At 32.2% G+C, this 17,849-nt stretch overlaps 1 protein-coding gene across 2 annotated transcripts in view; it reads left to right on the forward strand.

The window, feature by feature from the left end:
• Window positions 1-17,817, forward strand: part of LOC108003306 (low-density lipoprotein receptor-related protein 2) — a 32,848-nt gene extending 15,031 nt beyond the window's left edge. For both annotated transcript variants that reach the window (XM_017065471.2, XM_028669529.2), the window contains exons 2-18: window positions 540-662; window positions 1,767-1,898; window positions 2,223-2,477; window positions 2,898-3,152; window positions 3,393-3,509; window positions 3,583-11,787; window positions 11,874-12,441; window positions 12,521-12,764; window positions 12,851-13,458; window positions 13,530-13,822; window positions 13,949-14,704; window positions 14,783-15,037; window positions 15,132-15,638; window positions 15,714-16,090; window positions 16,168-16,766; window positions 17,023-17,122; window positions 17,320-17,817. In XM_017065471.2, the coding sequence (XP_016920960.1) occupies window positions 540-662; window positions 1,767-1,898; window positions 2,223-2,477; window positions 2,898-3,152; window positions 3,393-3,509; window positions 3,583-11,787; window positions 11,874-12,441; window positions 12,521-12,764; window positions 12,851-13,458; window positions 13,530-13,822; window positions 13,949-14,704; window positions 14,783-15,037; window positions 15,132-15,638; window positions 15,714-16,090; window positions 16,168-16,766; window positions 17,023-17,122; window positions 17,320-17,595 (13,670 nt within the window). In that variant the 3' untranslated portion in view covers window positions 17,596-17,817. The remainder of the gene's footprint in view (window positions 1-539; window positions 663-1,766; window positions 1,899-2,222; window positions 2,478-2,897; window positions 3,153-3,392; window positions 3,510-3,582; window positions 11,788-11,873; window positions 12,442-12,520; window positions 12,765-12,850; window positions 13,459-13,529; window positions 13,823-13,948; window positions 14,705-14,782; window positions 15,038-15,131; window positions 15,639-15,713; window positions 16,091-16,167; window positions 16,767-17,022; window positions 17,123-17,319) is intronic.
• Window positions 17,818-17,849: the final 32 nt, after the last annotated feature.

Consider the following 17,849-nt stretch of genomic DNA (forward strand, 5'->3'; position numbering starts at 1 on the left):
ATGATAGATTACTTCCTTTACTATCTATTCTATTACTCTTTTGCGAGATATGTATTCATTTCATGGTATAATTGCCATCATAGACGTTTATTTTGGTTAGAATTTAAATTCTAAATCATATTTTGTCTATAAATTTCTATGAAATTTATTCAACAATCAAATATTGTAATTTTTATCATTTTGTTTTTTTGAAATGAAATTCAAAAAACAAAAAGAATCTTTCAATTCGTTAAAATGAATTGTTTCATTCTCGCAGAAAAGGATCTTCGATATATACATGTATATATCTTTAAGCATCTATTCAACTTTTCATGTTTTAATTAATTTATATATTTAATAAATTAATAAAATATTATATAGTTAATCAAATTATCTAATTTTTTGTATCTAAACACAATAAAATGTCAAGGAATTTATTTGATAAATATAGAAAGCAATTTTAAAAAATTAAAAATCTTTCTTTAAAATAAATAAATTAAAATAAATACTTATTTAATAAATAAAAATAAATAATTATTTATTTTTTTATTTTCTAATAGCTGATGGCAGTGGTTGTGGTGTCAATAGCTTTAGATGTCTTGATGGTACTTGTATACCGGCAACTTTAGTTTGCAATTATCAAAAAGATTGCGAAAGTGCGGAAGATGAATTTCAATCTTGTAGTAAGTATTTTAAAAAAATTTGTGTACACATATATTTATATAGAATTTGATATATTTCAAAATAAACACAAAATTTGATAAATAAAAAATTTTTCGAGATTTTTATTAAGTTATAAAAAAATTTAACTTTGCATTTGAAACGGAAAATGAAATAATTTTATTTTCGTCATCTCATTCTGTCCTCACCTCGCTTCATTTAATGCAAATTTAAATTGTTTATAATTTAATAAATAAATCTCAATAAATATTTTTATGTAGCAACTTTTTGTGTTTATTTTGAATTTCTTAAATCGGTTCTCTAAAAATATTCCACAAATATATTAATACTGTATTATTATATATATTACATATATATTATATAATTCAATTTTCAATTTTAATCGTTGCTTATCTATTCTAACAATTCAAACAAAAAAATTCCTAATATTAATACTTCCGTTGTTTTGGTGATTAGAACAAAACACAAAAGAATGAAAATAATTAATGAGAAAAATATTTTCGGAAGGAAAATTTTATTATATATATGCTCTTTTTGATGTAGTTCTAGTGTATGTAAAATTTATCAATCCATTCTGTTTTTAGATTTTTATGTATAATTTGTTTATATGATATATGTGTCAGGATTATTTATTATTAATTAACAAGAATTAAAATAATTTTATTATTTTTGATAACATATATGTTAAAAAATAATTGTGTTCATTAATTTACTATTTATTATTTTTAATAATTTATAAAGTATTAATATAATATGTATACTTGTTTACATAATTAATATGTATTTGAGAATTAAATTGAATTGAATATTTTGATAATAATTTTACTTTTACATATTTTAGAATATTTAGAATTCAAAATAAAATTTACAATGAAATATTATTGACAAAATTAAATTATTATCATTAACAATTATTATATTATAATCAATAACAATAACTTTCTGTTATTGTTATTGATTGAAATTTTTTTAAAAATATTTTCAATGTATTATAATTTTAAAAAATGCAAATGAATTCATTCAAAACTAATATACTAATTCATTATCAATTATATTGATTAGTAACTAAACAATAAAAATATTTAATTTAATACATTTTTTTGTAGCACCACCAGATTGTGAAGCTGGTCAAATTACTTGTGGCCAGTATATTTTTAATAAAACTTATTGTATACCTCCACATCAGCGATGTGACATGACTGTTGATTGTGTTGATGGAACTGACGAAGCTGGTTGTAGTAAGTATTTATTACTTTACGTGTACATGATTAATACTGAAAGATAAAATATATAGTATCCAAATTATAGAATGATAATTATAAGATAATATTAATTTTTAATTATTTTTAAATGATATGATATTACATCGTTTATAATTTATAATTATACATATATATATATATATATATATACATAATCATTTGTCTTTAGATTGTTTAATTTAATATTCTTATATCTAAAATTTTTATTATTTATTATTGTATTATTTATTTATTTTAAGATCGCATGAAAGATAAAACCAAAATTATTAAGTCAAATTATTGACTGCAACTGTTGAAAAGATTACAGGAAATGTCAACCGGATGATTTTCGATGTGGAGGTTCAACACCAGAACTTTGTATCCCAAAAGAGAAGAAATGCGATGGTTATTTAGATTGTCGAAATAGTCGTGATGAGGAGAAATGTGAGAATAATTCGAAACCAGCTTGTAGGTTAGACCAATTCAGGTGTAATTCCACACAACGTTGTATCGAACAATCAGCCAGGTGTAATTACAAAGATGACTGCGGAGACAATAGTGACGAGGAAAATTGCAGTATGTTTCAATTTTGTAATTATTTTAAATTATTTGACTTGTTTTATCAATCTAAAGATTTTCTGTACTTATGAATTTTTAAAAATTTTTAGAAATTTTCCGCTATAGAAAAAAGATTTAAAATTTCGATATAAAAAATTTCTAAAGACTATAAAAAAATTTTTAATGATTTTTTGCGATTTACGACGTGTATTGTAAAAATTTTCTATATTTAATGAATTTCTGAATTTTTTAGAAATAAATTTTTTGAATCTAAAAATTTTTTTATAGTCTTGTAATATTAAAGTGTAATTAAGTGTAATAGTAAATTGTAATTTTAAAGAAATTATCATAATATTACGTTAATAATTCCATTTTATTTTCGGTCATAAATTATTTATTTAATAATATTCTATTATTAAAGATTAACATCAATTTCAGATTTTCAACAATGTACGATGGACCAATTTCGTTGTGCGAATTCTCTTTGCATACCACGATCTTATGTCTGTGACGGTTATAAGGATTGTCATGACGGATCTGATGAGAAGTCCTGCACTACAACTTCTTGTCCTCAAAACAAATTCGTATGTCCTAGAGGAACGACTGACGGCAAACCACTTTGCATAGATCGATCTCAAATTTGTGATGGAAAAACTGATTGTGAAGATAAGGCAGATGAAGAAGCTACTTGTTGTAAGTGTTATATTTTTTATAAAAATCTTTAAAAATTTATTCAAATTAGAAATAGAAATAAATAATGAATTTTATGGAGACAAAATCTATAATTTATTAATTAAATAAAAAATAATATCTATTTTGTTTTAATTGATATGCTTGTATAATGTGGATTTTCAGATCAGGTATGATTGTATAATATTTTTTGTTTTAAAAAACTTAGAATAGATATTTTATATTTATTTTGTTTGTTTACAGCATCGGTAATATGTACTTCACTAGCATGTCGATATAAATGTCGGGCATCTCCCACAGGAGGAGTCTGTTATTGTCCTGCAGGTTGGATTCTTGCAAACGATTCGACAACTTGTATAGGTATGTATATGTTAAATCATTTTATAAGGAAATAAAAAAGCTAAACAAGCTTCTTATTATTATTCCGCTATAGATCGTGATGAATGCTCAGAATGGGGTTTCTGTGAACAATTATGCAAGAATACAGAAGGTTCTTACACTTGCAGTTGTGCTCCAGGTTTTATATTACAAGGGCTCAACAAGTGTCGAGCCCAACAACATCCTGGTGTAAAATTAGAACTGTTAGTTGCTCAAGAGAAAGCTGTATGGAGGATGTCTTCTAATGGAGAAGATAGAACTATTGTTGCCAATACTACTAGCGCTAGTGGAGTAGATTATCTCTATTCTAGAGATTTACTTTTCTGGAGTGATGTTAAAACGAAGAAAGTACATTCAGAACCTTTAAATGGTGAAGGTTCTAGTTCTAGAGTGGCTATATATTTAACAAGTTCATGGGGACCAGTTTCTATTGCAGTAGATTGGATAGGAGAAAAATTATATGTAGTAGATTCAGTAGTTCAAAAAATCGACGTGCTTGAATTAGATGGAAGGTATCATGGTATTGCATTGAGTTCCAATCTGACAAATCCAACAGACATTGGTTTAGATCCTACAGTGGGTTTGATGTTTATAGCTGATAGTAAACGAGTTTTAAGAGCTAACATGGATGGAACTGTAGATTTCCCAATCGTTTTCGAAGCAGCATATAAAGTATCTGGCATTGCTGTAGACGTGATTGCTCGAAGAATTTTTTGGTGTGACTCCCAACTGGACTATATTGAAACTGCTGATTATTTAGGAAGAAATAGAGTAATGGTACTTAGGGGAACACATACACCGTCTCCAACAAGATTGACACTTTTTGAGAACAGGATCTATTGGACAGATGGCACAAAGCAAGCCATTATGAGTGTAGACAAAACCGAGGGTGATTATTCTATACGAACGATTTATAAAATGAGAGATGCTAAAGCTATCAAAATCTTACATCCTTTGACTCAGCCAATGGTTTCTAATCCTTGTGGGAATAATAATGGTGGCTGTCAACATATGTGTATAGTAACTGCAGCTAGTGATCAAGAAAATAGATTAGGTTATCGATGCGCTTGTGACATAGGATGGAGATTATCCAGTGACCAAAGAAACTGTAATTTGGTGCAAGAATTCTTAATGTATTCACAACAAAGATTTATTAAAGGTCGAGTATTAGATCCTGTAATGGAAGGATTTAGCGATGCTATCTCACCCGTAGTTTCCAGAAGAGCCAGATTTGTTGGTCTAGATTACGATGCATATGATCAATATATTTATTATAGTGATGTTCTGCAAGATGTAATTTATAGAGTTCGCCAAAGTGGCGCTGGTCGAGAAGTTGTATTAGCTAGTCAGAATGAAGGTGTAGAAGGACTTGCAGTAGATTGGGTTGCCAAGAATCTATACTATATCGATTCCAGAAAAGGTACATTGAATGTTTTGAGTACTAGAAATGTCACATATCGCAGAACATTGCTAAAAAATTTGAAACGACCAAGAGCAATTGTAATTCATCCTAATCAGGGATATATCTTTTTTTCTGAATGGGATAGACCTGCAAATATTAGTAGAGCTTATACTGATGGTTCTAACTTGATAGTCTTTAAAAATTTAAGTCTTGGCTGGCCAAATGGTTTAGCCATTGATTTTGCAAAAGATAGATTATACTGGTGTGATGCTCTCTTGGATCATGTACAACATTCTAATCTGAATGGTACTGATGTAAGATCAGTTAAATCTAAACTAATTAGACATCCTTTTTCCATGGCTATCTATGAACAATGGATGTATATTACTGATTGGCGATTAGATGCTATTATTCGACTCCATAAAGAAACTGGAGAACAAGAATCTATTCTCGTTCGCCAACCTGAAACGAACAGACTTTATGGTGTGAAAGTCTATAGTCGTTCAATTCAAACTTTTTTACATGATCATCCATGTTTTAACGATAATGGGGGTTGCGAGAAACTATGTTTTGCTATTCCGCAAAATAATACTAATAAATATGGTATTACTAGATTGACTAAAGTTTGTGGTTGTCCTTATGGCGAACGTATTCAAGAGAATGGTAGAACATGTGCACCTGATCCAGAAGCTGAACCACCACTTGAAGCTTGTCCTAATACTTGGGACTTTACATGTGCCAATCAGAGATGCATATCACATGCCTGGGTTTGTGATGGTGAAAATGACTGTTTGGATAACAGTGATGAACGGAATTGTACCAAACCAACTTGTGCTCCTAATCAATTTCAGTGCAAGTCTGGTAGATGTGTTCCTATGAGCTTCCTTTGTGATTCTGAAAATGATTGTGGAGATTACAGCGATGAAGCTTCCTGTCCAAATGTAACTTGTACCGCCAACCAATTTGCTTGTGCTAATAACAGATGTATACCTAATACATGGAAATGCGATTCCGAAAATGATTGCGGTGATAGTTCCGATGAAGGAGATTTTTGCGTAGCAAAAACTTGTTCCTATTTTCAATTCACTTGTCCAAGATCAGGTCATTGCATTCCACGATCTTGGGTTTGTGATGGCGATAACGATTGTTTTGACCAACAAGATGAGATGGATTGTCCACCAGTTACTTGTCTTAGCACTCAATTTACTTGTGCTGACCAGAAGATGTGTGTTCTTGATTCGTACAAATGTGATGGAATATCTGATTGTAATGATGGCAGTGATGAAGTTGGCTGTCCATCCTTAGCACCTGATCAATGTAACACTGACAAACAATTTCAATGCGTTAGTTCAGCGATTTGCATTCCAAGAAGTTGGTATTGTGATGGAACTCCAGATTGTCCAGACAGATCTGATGAACCAGCTTCTTGTGGGCAAGTTGGCTGTCAACCAGGTTTTTTCAAATGTCGTAATGAGAAATGTGTATTTAAAGCATATATCTGTGATGGAAAAGATGATTGTGGTGATGGATCTGATGAAGATACTGAATTACATGCATGTACTGCACCTGAATTCAAATGCGATTCACAACAATGGAAATGTCCAAATGTAACTAATATATGTGTGAATATAACTAGTGTTTGCGATAACAAATTTGACTGCCCTAATGGTGCAGATGAAGGTCCAGCATGCAATTTTCAGGAATGCGAGTACAGAGGAGGTTACTGTAGTAATGATTGCATTGAAACACCTTTAGGTAAACAATGCACATGTCCTTCAGGAGAAGAGCTCAACAAAGATGGATATACTTGTGAAGATTTGAACGAATGTGAACCTCCAGGACGTTGTTCTCAAATTTGCGTTAACATTAAACGTGGATATTATTGTAACTGTGTTGAAGGATATACTCTAGAGAAGGATAAGCATACTTGTAAGGCATTTAATCACAGTGTTGCCTTTTTAATTATATCTAACAGACACACAATTCTAGTTGCTGATCTTCAGGATCAAGCATTAGAAAGGGTACCAATTAATGTAGAGAATGTTGTTGCAACTGCTAGTAATATGCATACAGGTACCATTTTTTGGTCAGATATGAAACTGAAAAAAATATCAAGATTGGATAGAGGTAGTGATCCTGAAGATGTGATTTCAACTGGATTAGATTTAGTGGAAGGTCTTGCTTATGACTGGATAGGTCACAATTTATATTGGTTGGATTCCAAACTGAATACTATTGAAGTAGCCAAAGAAACTGGTTCTAATAGAATGATATTGGTTAAAGAAAATATTACTCAACCTAGAGGAATGTGTTTGGATCCTAGTCCTGGAGCAAGATGGCTCTTTTGGACAGATTGGGGTGAAAATCCTAGAATTGAAAGAATTGGTATGGATGGTACCAATAGATCAACAATTATTAACACTAAAATTTATTGGCCAAACGGCCTTGCTTTAGATATTGCGAATAAGCGAATATATTTCGCTGATAGTAAATTAGATTTTATTGATACTTGCCTTTATGATGGTAGTAAAAGAATTCAAGTATTAGCTAGTTCCCATTATTTGTTGCATCCTCATTCTTTGACATTATTTGAGGATACTATGTATTGGACAGACAGACAATTGAATAGAGTACTCTCAGCTCATAAATTCTATGGTGTAAACCAAACTGTGGTATCTCACTTGATATCTCAACCTTTATCAATACATGTTCATCATCCTGTTCTACAACCAATCACTGCAAATCCTTGTGCAAATAGTACTTGTGATCATTTGTGCCTGTTATCTCCTACAAAACCTCAAGGTTACACTTGTAAATGTCAAGTTGGATTCAGATTATTCAATGGACAATGCTTGGAAGAGGAGATACCTTATTTGATGGTCTTACGAGGCTCTCAAATTGTGGATGTTTCTTTACTACCAAAAAGTATTAAAACTGGTTATATAACTCCAGTTGTTGGAGTGGAGAGTGGTAAATTTATAGACTATGATAGAAAAGAAAGAATGATCTATTGGTTGCAAACTAAGGATGATGATGATGAGAATGGTACTATTTATACAACTCCTTATAATGGTGGTAATAGAACAGAATTTCCTAATGCTTCTGGTGAAAGTGGTATTGTTGGAGCTCCATCTGCAATGGCATTTGATTGGTTAGGAAGGAATTTATTTATAGGAAACAAATATGCTTCTAATATAGAAGCTATAAAGATAGATGGAAAAACTAAATATCGAACAATAGTACTTGCTAATGATGGCAATAAAACTTCTGTAGCCAAACCAAAGGCTATGTGTGTTGATCCCCTTGAAGGACATATATTCTGGGTAGATGATGGCAGTTTTGGCATTCCTATGAAAATTGGAAGAGTTAATATGGACGGTACTAATCCCATTATTTTAGTTGATAATGTGGAAAGACCAGAAGCTATTACAATTGATATTCCAACTAAGACTATTTACTTCAGTTCATTATATCCAGCTCTGATTATGGCACTATCAACTGATGGACGAAATCTAAGAACTATAGTATCACAAAACATTGCATTGCCAAAAGCACTTGCTGTTCATGACTCTAGATTATACCTTCTTGATCCATTGTATGATAAAATAGAAAGAGTAGATTTGCCTGATGGAGGTAATCCTACTACAATAATTGATAATGATTCTGAGCTTAAGACATTGACTATTTATAAGAAACGAGTTACTGGAGATCATCCATGTTTTATAAATAATGGTGGTTGTGAACAGATCTGTCTTCCAGCTTCTGGAGGTACTAGAGTATGTGCTTGTGGTATGGAATATCGTAAAGTCAATGACACTTTTTGTGAACCTTTTAAGACTTTTGCAGTAGTTACTCAACTGGATGTTGCTAGAGGATATAGTTTAAAAGATGCAAAAGAAGCAATGGTACCAATCTCTGGTATGGGCCATCATATTCTTCATGTAGACGTTTATACTGCAGGCAACTGGATTTATTGGGTAGAATTCAATCGTGGAATGTGGAATGGAATATTTCGTGTAAGACCAAATGGTACTGAATTACAGCATGTTGTAAAACAAGGTATAGGTTCAAATGGTATTAGAGGTTTAGCTATTGATTGGATTGCTGAAAATATGTATTTTACCAATGTGTTCCCTCATGATAACTACGTAGAAGTATGTAAATTAGATGGCAGTAATAGAAAAGTATTAGTGAAGAAAACTACAGATTCCCCTAGAGAATTAGCTGTAAATCCCATTAAAAAATATCTTTATTGGATAGATTATGGACAATATCCAAGATTAGGTAAAGCCTATCTGGATGGAAGTAACTGGATGCCTATAGTTACATCCGGTATTAGCACTCCACGTGATATAACCATTGATCCTATTACACACGATGTGTACTGGGTAGACTCTAAACAAGACACCATTCAAAAGGTTTCATATACTGGTGGAAATCGTCAAATCATTAGACGGAATCTACCTAACCCTATGGGTGTTGCTATTTATGGTAATGATGTCTATTGGGTTGACAGAAACTTAGGAACAGTGTTCAAAGCTAGCAAGCAGAGTGATATTAATTTACCAACAACAGTGAGATCGAATTTACCTAAATTAAGGGATATTGTTATGTTTGATCAGAACAGTCAACCTTCAGATCCAACAAATCCTTGTTCATCAAGTGGAAATGCAGGCTGTAAACAACTCTGTTTTGCTATGCCTAAAGAAAATTCAATTCCTTTCAAATGCGAATGCGCTGTTGGTAAATTAGCAATAGATGGAAAGAACTGCGAAAATGTCAATGAATATTTGGTATTCGCTACGAGGACAGAGATTAGAGCTATTGGTTTAGATCCACAAAATACGACTATACCATTTAACCCAATTGGAAATCTAACTAATGTAGTGGGCGTGGATTTCGATTATCAAGATAAAAAGTTATTGTTTACTCAAATTAGGCCTTGGGCTAAAATAGCTTGGATGCAGGCAGAAAATCCTTCTTCTTCTGAGATTCATACACTAATTAGCAAAGGAATTAATCCTGAAGGCATCTCTTATGATTGGACACAAAAGAAAGTTTATTGGACAGATTCATCAAATAATAGTATTTATGCAATGGATTTAAATGGGTCAAATCTAGTGATGATTGCCAGAGTAGATAGACCTAGGGCTATAGTAGTTGATCCTTGTAATGGATCACTATATTTTACTGATTGGGGTCGTTTTGGAACATCAGGAAAGATTTTTAAAACTACAATGGCCGGTTCTTTGAAGAAAGCTGTTATTGATAAAGATCTTTCTCAGCCTAGTGGTTTGGCAATTGATTATGAAGATCGTATGCTATATTGGACTGATGCAGTTAGAGAAAAGATAGAACGTTCAGAATTAGATGGAAGTAATCGCCAAATCTTAGTTAGTGCAACAATATATCCTTTTGCCATAACAGTTTTCAGAGAGCATATTTATTGGACAGATCTACAATTAAGAGGAGTCTATCGCGCTGAGAAGCATACAGGAGCAAATAAAATAGAATTAGTAAAACGATTGGAAGATTCACCTAGAGACTTACATATTTATTCAGCAGCTAGACAACAATGCAGGATAAATCCTTGCAATATTTCAAATGGTGGTTGTGATCAATCTTGTCATCCAGGTATAAATGGCTCAGCAGAATGTAAGTGTGATGATAATAGCAGATTAGTAAATGAGGACAGAATGTGTGTTCCCAAAAATGTAACCTGTGACTCTAGTAAATTTGCGTGTAGAAATGGTCGTTGTATTTCAAGGATGTGGGCATGCGATGGTGATGATGATTGTGGCGATGGTTCTGATGAAGATACTAATTATTGTTCTTATCATTCATGCAGTCCTAATGAATTCAGATGTAATAATGGCAGATGCATATTTAAAACTTGGAAATGTGATCATGAGAATGATTGCCGTGATGGCAGTGATGAAGAAGGCTGTGTATATCCTCCTTGTGCTGCTGGAGAATTTACTTGCGCCAACTATCGCTGTATTCCTCAATCACAGGTTTGCAATGGTATTAATGATTGTAAAGATAATATAACATCAGATGAAACCCATGAACGCTGTCCAAGAAATACTACATGTCCGCCTAACCATCTGAAATGTGAAAAAACTAATATATGTGTAGAGCCATATTGGCTTTGTGATGGAGATAATGATTGTGGAGATAATAGTGACGAAAATCCATTACATTGTGCTCAAAGAACTTGTCCTCAGAGCTCTTTTAGATGTCCTAATCATAGATGCATTCCAGCTACTTGGTATTGTGATGGAGATGATGATTGTCTGGATGGCAGTGATGAACCACCTGGTTATTGTCAATCAGAAGGTAGAACTTGTTTTGGAGATTTATTTACTTGTGATAATGGAAACTGCATACCTAGAATTTACATCTGTGATGGAGATAATGATTGTTTGGATTATTCTGATGAAGATGAACGTCACCAATGCAATGATAGAAAGTGTGATGAGGAAACTGAATTTACTTGTACTGCAAATAAAGTATGGCATAGAGCACAATGTATTCCCAAAAAATGGTTGTGTGATGGGGATCCAGATTGTGTAGATGGAGCTGATGAAAATGTAACATTGCATCACTGTCCTACTCCAACACCTTGTGCTGAAAATCAGTTCACTTGTGACAATGGACGTTGTTTAAATCAGAATTGGTTGTGTGATCATGATAATGATTGTGGCGATGGTAGTGATGAAGGAAAATTCTGTAATACTAGATATAAACCTTGTACTAATCAAGAATTTACTTGTCATAACTTTAAATGTATAAGGAAGCAGTTTCATTGTGATGGTCAGGATGATTGTGGTGATCATTCTGATGAAGATGGATGTCGTAAGTAATGTACTGATATTATAAATCATTTAAAAATTATAAACTATATATAAAAACTTATTAAATTATTTTTTTTTAATTTATAGCACCAAAGATAAAAAACATGACCTGTTCAAATCCAAAAGAATTCATGTGCGCAAATGGAAATTGTATTGATCAACAATTAGTTTGTAATAAGGAACCTGATTGTGCGGATGAGAGTGATGAACCTGCTCATTGTAATGTAGACGAATGTGCAATGGTAGAAATGAATCAGTGTGCTCATAAATGTATTGATACACCAACAAGTTATTATTGTGAATGTAATCCAGGTTATAGACTTTTAGCAGATGGTAAAGCCTGTGAAGACATAGACGAATGTGTAGAAACACCACAGGTATGTAGTCAACAATGTCAAAATACACCAGGAAGTTTTTATTGTAAGTGTAATCATTACTGGTATGAACGTGCTGCTGATGAGCATACTTGTAAGAGAAGAGACAATATTACACCATGGATTATTTTTACAAATAAATACTATGTCAGAAATATGTCTATTGATGCTCTCAACTATAGTCTGATGCACCAGGATCTCATAAATGTTGTTGCTTTGGATGCTGATTATGCTGATCAAATGCTCTACTTTTGTGATGTTACTGCTAAGACAATTTTCAGGTTAACTTAAGTGGTTTATTTTAAAAAATAGTTTGCTCAAAATTGATAAAACTAATTTTTTCTTAATTTTTTCTTGCAGAGCACCTATTGCAGGAGGAGAAAAAGAGGCAATTATTAGACATGATAGTCTTGGTTTGGAAGGAATAGCAATCGATTGGATAGGACGGAAACTTTATTGGCTTGATCGTCATGCTAAACATTTAGATGTTGCTGAACTTAATGGTACCAACAGGAAGACTTTATTGACTGGTATAGCTGATCCACGTGCCATTGTTGTTCATCCTGGTACGGGATATTTGTACTTCACTTCATGGCATCTTCAGGTGATTTTTGTTGATCTCAAATTAAATATATAAAACTTTAAGATATCAAATATTATATTCAATATAATAATCATTCTAACTTTCAGGCTTACATAGGAAAAATGGGAATGGATGGCAGTAATTTCACAAGGATTCTTACTTGGGAAGATGATATAGCTTGGCCTAATGCTTTGACTATTGATTATTTCACTGATAGAATTTTTTGGGCAGATGCTCATTTAGATTATATTGCTTTTGCCGACTTGGAAGGTCATAATAGGCGCAAAGTTCTTTCTGGAACTGCTGTACCTCATGTTTTTGCTATTACTATATTTGACGACTTCATTTTCTGGACTGATTGGAACTTGAAGGCCATTAGTAGAGCAGAGAAGTTCTCTGGATATAATTTACGTGTTCTTAGAAATACAACTCATAGACCATATGACATTCATGCATATCATCCTTTGAGACAATTACCTTACAACAATCCTTGCAATGAAAATAATGGTGGATGCTCTCATTTATGTCTAATTTCACCACCTGCAAGTTCTTATTTATTAGAAGGCTATGGTCAACCTGGTGTAACATCATATAAATGCAAATGTCCTAATCAGTTTGTGTTGGATAAAGATGGAAAGACCTGTACAGCTAATTGTACTGCTGGTCAACATAAATGTGGCCCTCCAGATGAAAAATGTATTCCATGGTATTGGAAGTAAGTATAAAAATATATTGTAATAATACAATTTTAGTAAATGCAATATAATTAATTAAATTATTTTCAAGATGTGATGGTGAAAAGGATTGTAAGGATGGTTCAGACGAACCTATTAGTTGTCCAGCACGTGTTTGTCGACCTAGTGTTTTCCAATGTGCAAATGGTAACTGTAGACCTAGTGTAGCTGTCTGTGATGGTGCAGATGATTGTGGGGATAAGAGTGATGAGGCTCATTGTAGTTTAGAATGTGGCGAATTAGAATTTAAATGTAAATCTAATGGACGTTGTATTCATGAGTCTTGGAAATGTGATGGAGATGCTGATTGTAAGGACGGCAGTGATGAAGATCCTGCTATTTGTCGTAAGTATTTTTTTCTCCATGTTTCTACATATTTTTATGTATATTATAATTACGTATATGTATATTATGTATATTTTATGCATAATTATGTAAAAATTATTTCATTAAAAAATTTTTTTAATTTAGATAATCGACCATGTGATCCAAACACAGAATTCACTTGCAAAAATAACAGATGTATTCAGAAAGTATGGATGTGTGATTCTGACAATGATTGTGGTGATGATAGCGATGAACCAGCGTATATGTGTCGTCAAAGGAATTGTACTACCGGTTGGCAACGTTGTCCAGGTCACGCCAATTATCGTTGCATACCGAAATGGCTCTTCTGTGATGGCAAAGATGATTGTCGAGATGGTTCTGATGAGCTTGCTGAGAATTGTCCTAAATGTGATCCTGAAATGGATTTTAAATGCACTAATAATAGATGTGTACCCAAACAATGGCTCTGTGACTTCGCTGATGATTGTGGAGATGGTAGTGATGAAGCTGAAACAATGTGTAAAAACCGTTATAGAGAATGTTCAGAGTCTGAATTCCGATGTGACAATGGCAAATGTATTGCCTCCAGATGGAGGTGTGATTCTGAAGATGATTGCGGCGATAATAGTGATGAGAATGGTTGTCAAGAATTCGTGTGTAAGAATGATACATTCCAGTGTGCAAGTGGTCATTGCATAGCTTCATATTTAAGATGTGATGGAACACGAGATTGCAGAGATATGAGCGATGAAATTGGATGTCCACCAAGATATCCAGGAGGAAGATATTGCCCACAATCAAGATTCCAATGTGATAACAACCTTTGTGTTTATCTCTCAGATATATGCGACGGAAGTGATGATTGTGGTGATGGTTCTGACGAAAATACCAATATGTGTGGTATGATTTTTTTTTTATTTTTTTAAAATATCGAATAGATGATATAGAAGTTTGTTAACATTTAATAAAATTTTACAGCAAATTTCAAGTGTGATACAACTAGGAGGTTCCAATGCGCCAATCACAAATGTATTGCTAAATATCAATTATGTGATGGTATTGATAATTGTGGCGATGGTTCTGATGAAAATAATATGACTATGTGTGCATCCAGAGTTCGTCCATGTGACGCTATAACCGAATATACATGTGCTAATAAGAAGTGTATTGACCGAACAAAGCTTTGTGATTTTGCTGATGATTGTGGAGATTCGTCTGATGAACTTGGTTGTCGTAAGTTTAATAATCTAATTAATATTAAATTTATTACTGAAATTTAAATGATTCAATAACGATTATTTAAATGATTCACCTGTTTCCATTATAGATCATAATAAACCCTGTTTGGATAGCAATAAAGGTGGTTGCTCTCACTATTGTCACAATATTACCGAAGGTGGATATATTTGTGCTTGCTATCCGGGTTACATAATCTCACAAAACAATCGAAAACATTGCGAAGACATTGATGAATGTGTTTCTGGTCAACATCAATGCTCTCAACTTTGTACTAATTTAAATGGCACTTATTCTTGCTCTTGCAGACAAGGCTTTGAATTATCTGACAATCGTAGTGGTGTATGCAGAGCTGTAGACACTAATATGATGATTCTATTTGCTAATGGTCCAGGAATTAGAGCTTATGATCCTTATGATAAACAAGAAATTGAGGTTATTGCGAATGAAAAAAGAGTACAGGCTTTAGATTTTGATCCTAGATCAGAATATGTATTTTGGATTGATGGTTATGATAATTCTATTAAGAGATCATATATGGTAAATGCTAAGGATGGACAAGTGAAAATTGGATATGCTCAGGATCTTAATATAAAAAGTACTTTTTTTTTCAATTTATGATATTATATTATTATAAAATATATTATGCAATAATTTAAAATAATTTATGTAGGTGAATCAGGTCTCACGAGTTTGGCAATGGATTGGATTTCTGGTAATCTTTATTGGACAGAATTTGATTCTTCAGGAACGACATTATTTGGAAGAGTAATGGTCTCGAAAGCAGATGGTAGATATCGTCGAAGTTTGATAACAGTTGGCTTAGAAATTCCAACTTCTATTGTGGTCGATCCAGAATTGGGTAAAGCTATTTGGGCAGATGCTGGTAGTCAGCCCAAAATCGAAATCGCCTGGATGGATGGCGACAGACGAAAACAATTAGTCTCTGATCGAATTGGACAACCTATAGCACTCACCATTGATTATTCCATGCAGCATGTCCTTTATTGGGCTGATAGTAAACTTAACACCATTGAATCTATTGAACAAGTAAATTTTAATAATTTTATTTAATTTAATTTATTGAATTCATTTATTGAATTCCAAAAATATTAATTTTTCTTTAGGATGGATCAAATAGAAAAGTAATCCTTAAAGGTGATAGTTTGAAACATCCAATTTCTTTGGATGTTTTTGAAAATAGTTTGTATTGGATAACAAAGAGAACTGGTGAATTAATCAGACAAGATAAATTTGGTAGAGGTGTGCCGGAGATTATTGTCAAGCACGTACCTAACTCAGGAGGAGTTAAGGTGTATCATCAACAAAGATACAATATTTCCTTAAGGAATCTTTGTCATGAAGATCAATGCACACATCTGTGTGTTCCTATCCCTGGTGGTAATCGGTGTCTTTGCTCAGATAGTATTGGTCCTCTTCAACAAAGAGAGACTATACGATCAAATGAACGTCATTGTGATGCAACTAATGAAAGACCTCTTCCTGCACCGAGAATTTGTCCTTGTAGAAATGGTGGATTATGTCAAGAAGTGGAAGATAAATTGCAATGTGATTGTCCAGCTCCATTCCATGGAGAATTCTGTGAGATTATGTTAGGAGCTAGGTCCACTAATGCTACTGCTGCCATTGTGATACCTATTGTTGTTTCTATTTTGGTTCTATTTGGAGCTGCAGCTATTATTATGGTACTGAAGAAGCGACCTTTGTGAGTTTTTTTTTCTTATTTTCTTTGTGTTAAATTTTCTAAATCTGGAATGTTGGTAAATAATTATTTATATTAAAATTCTTATTTTAATGATTTAGAGATATATTGTCAAAGTGTAATATTATTATATCTTAAGTATTGATATTTATAACTAAATTTATTATTTATTTATTATAATGACCACTCAAATTTTTTATTTTTAAAATATTTTTATTCTAATTAATAAATGATGAATGATAATTAATGATTTTTGTAGTGGAAAGCCTGGAGGTCTTGGTAGTTTAACTGGTGCTCAAAGTGTATCTTTCAGGCAAGGAAGTAATGTTGAATTTGGCATACCTGCTCACGAAAGAATGGTATGTATTATAATTCTAATGTATTATAATATAACTATTTCTATATTTTATATATTTATAATATTTTAAAATTTCAAAATAATTATGAATAATATTAAGTAATATTAAATAATATTAAATATTATTAAATATATTAAATAATATTAAATGAAATATAATATATAGTCCCTACATATAATCCCTATATTATTAAATAGGAACCTCTGGATGTGGAGTACAATCTTGGTGATGTTAGTAACAAAAATAGAGATTTCAGTAATCCCATGTATGATGCAGTGAACACAGAAACAGGTGCAACAAATGGTACTGGTGCAAGTAGCAGATATGAACTACCAGCTGAAATGAAACCATCTAGTATTCAGCATAAAGAGCCACCACAGTTACATCTAAAAAGAAGAGAGCTTGATCCAACACCCATTGATTCGGGAAAGGACACGCAACAGTTGGTCGAGGAAGACAAGTCCGAGTGTTAGATAGTTTAACTTTTGTGCAGTGATGTAGTTAGAATTTTCTGATGATTTTGAAAAGAACAACAGACTCATTTAAATAATATATTGATTTAAAGATCTAATGAATGATAATGTGATGTATCGATCTATTTAGAAATTTATTACAATTGTTATTTGTTATATATCTGGAAACATGTTATCGATTCATTTAGAATATAATAATTATCAATATTTTATAAATTGAAATAGTTCCGAATCGTTATTTTATGATATAGGAT

This window comes from Apis cerana, linkage group LG8 (assembly GCF_029169275.1).
Source record: "Apis cerana isolate GH-2021 linkage group LG8, AcerK_1.0, whole genome shotgun sequence".
Taxonomy (NCBI): Eukaryota; Metazoa; Arthropoda; class Insecta; order Hymenoptera; family Apidae; genus Apis; species Apis cerana.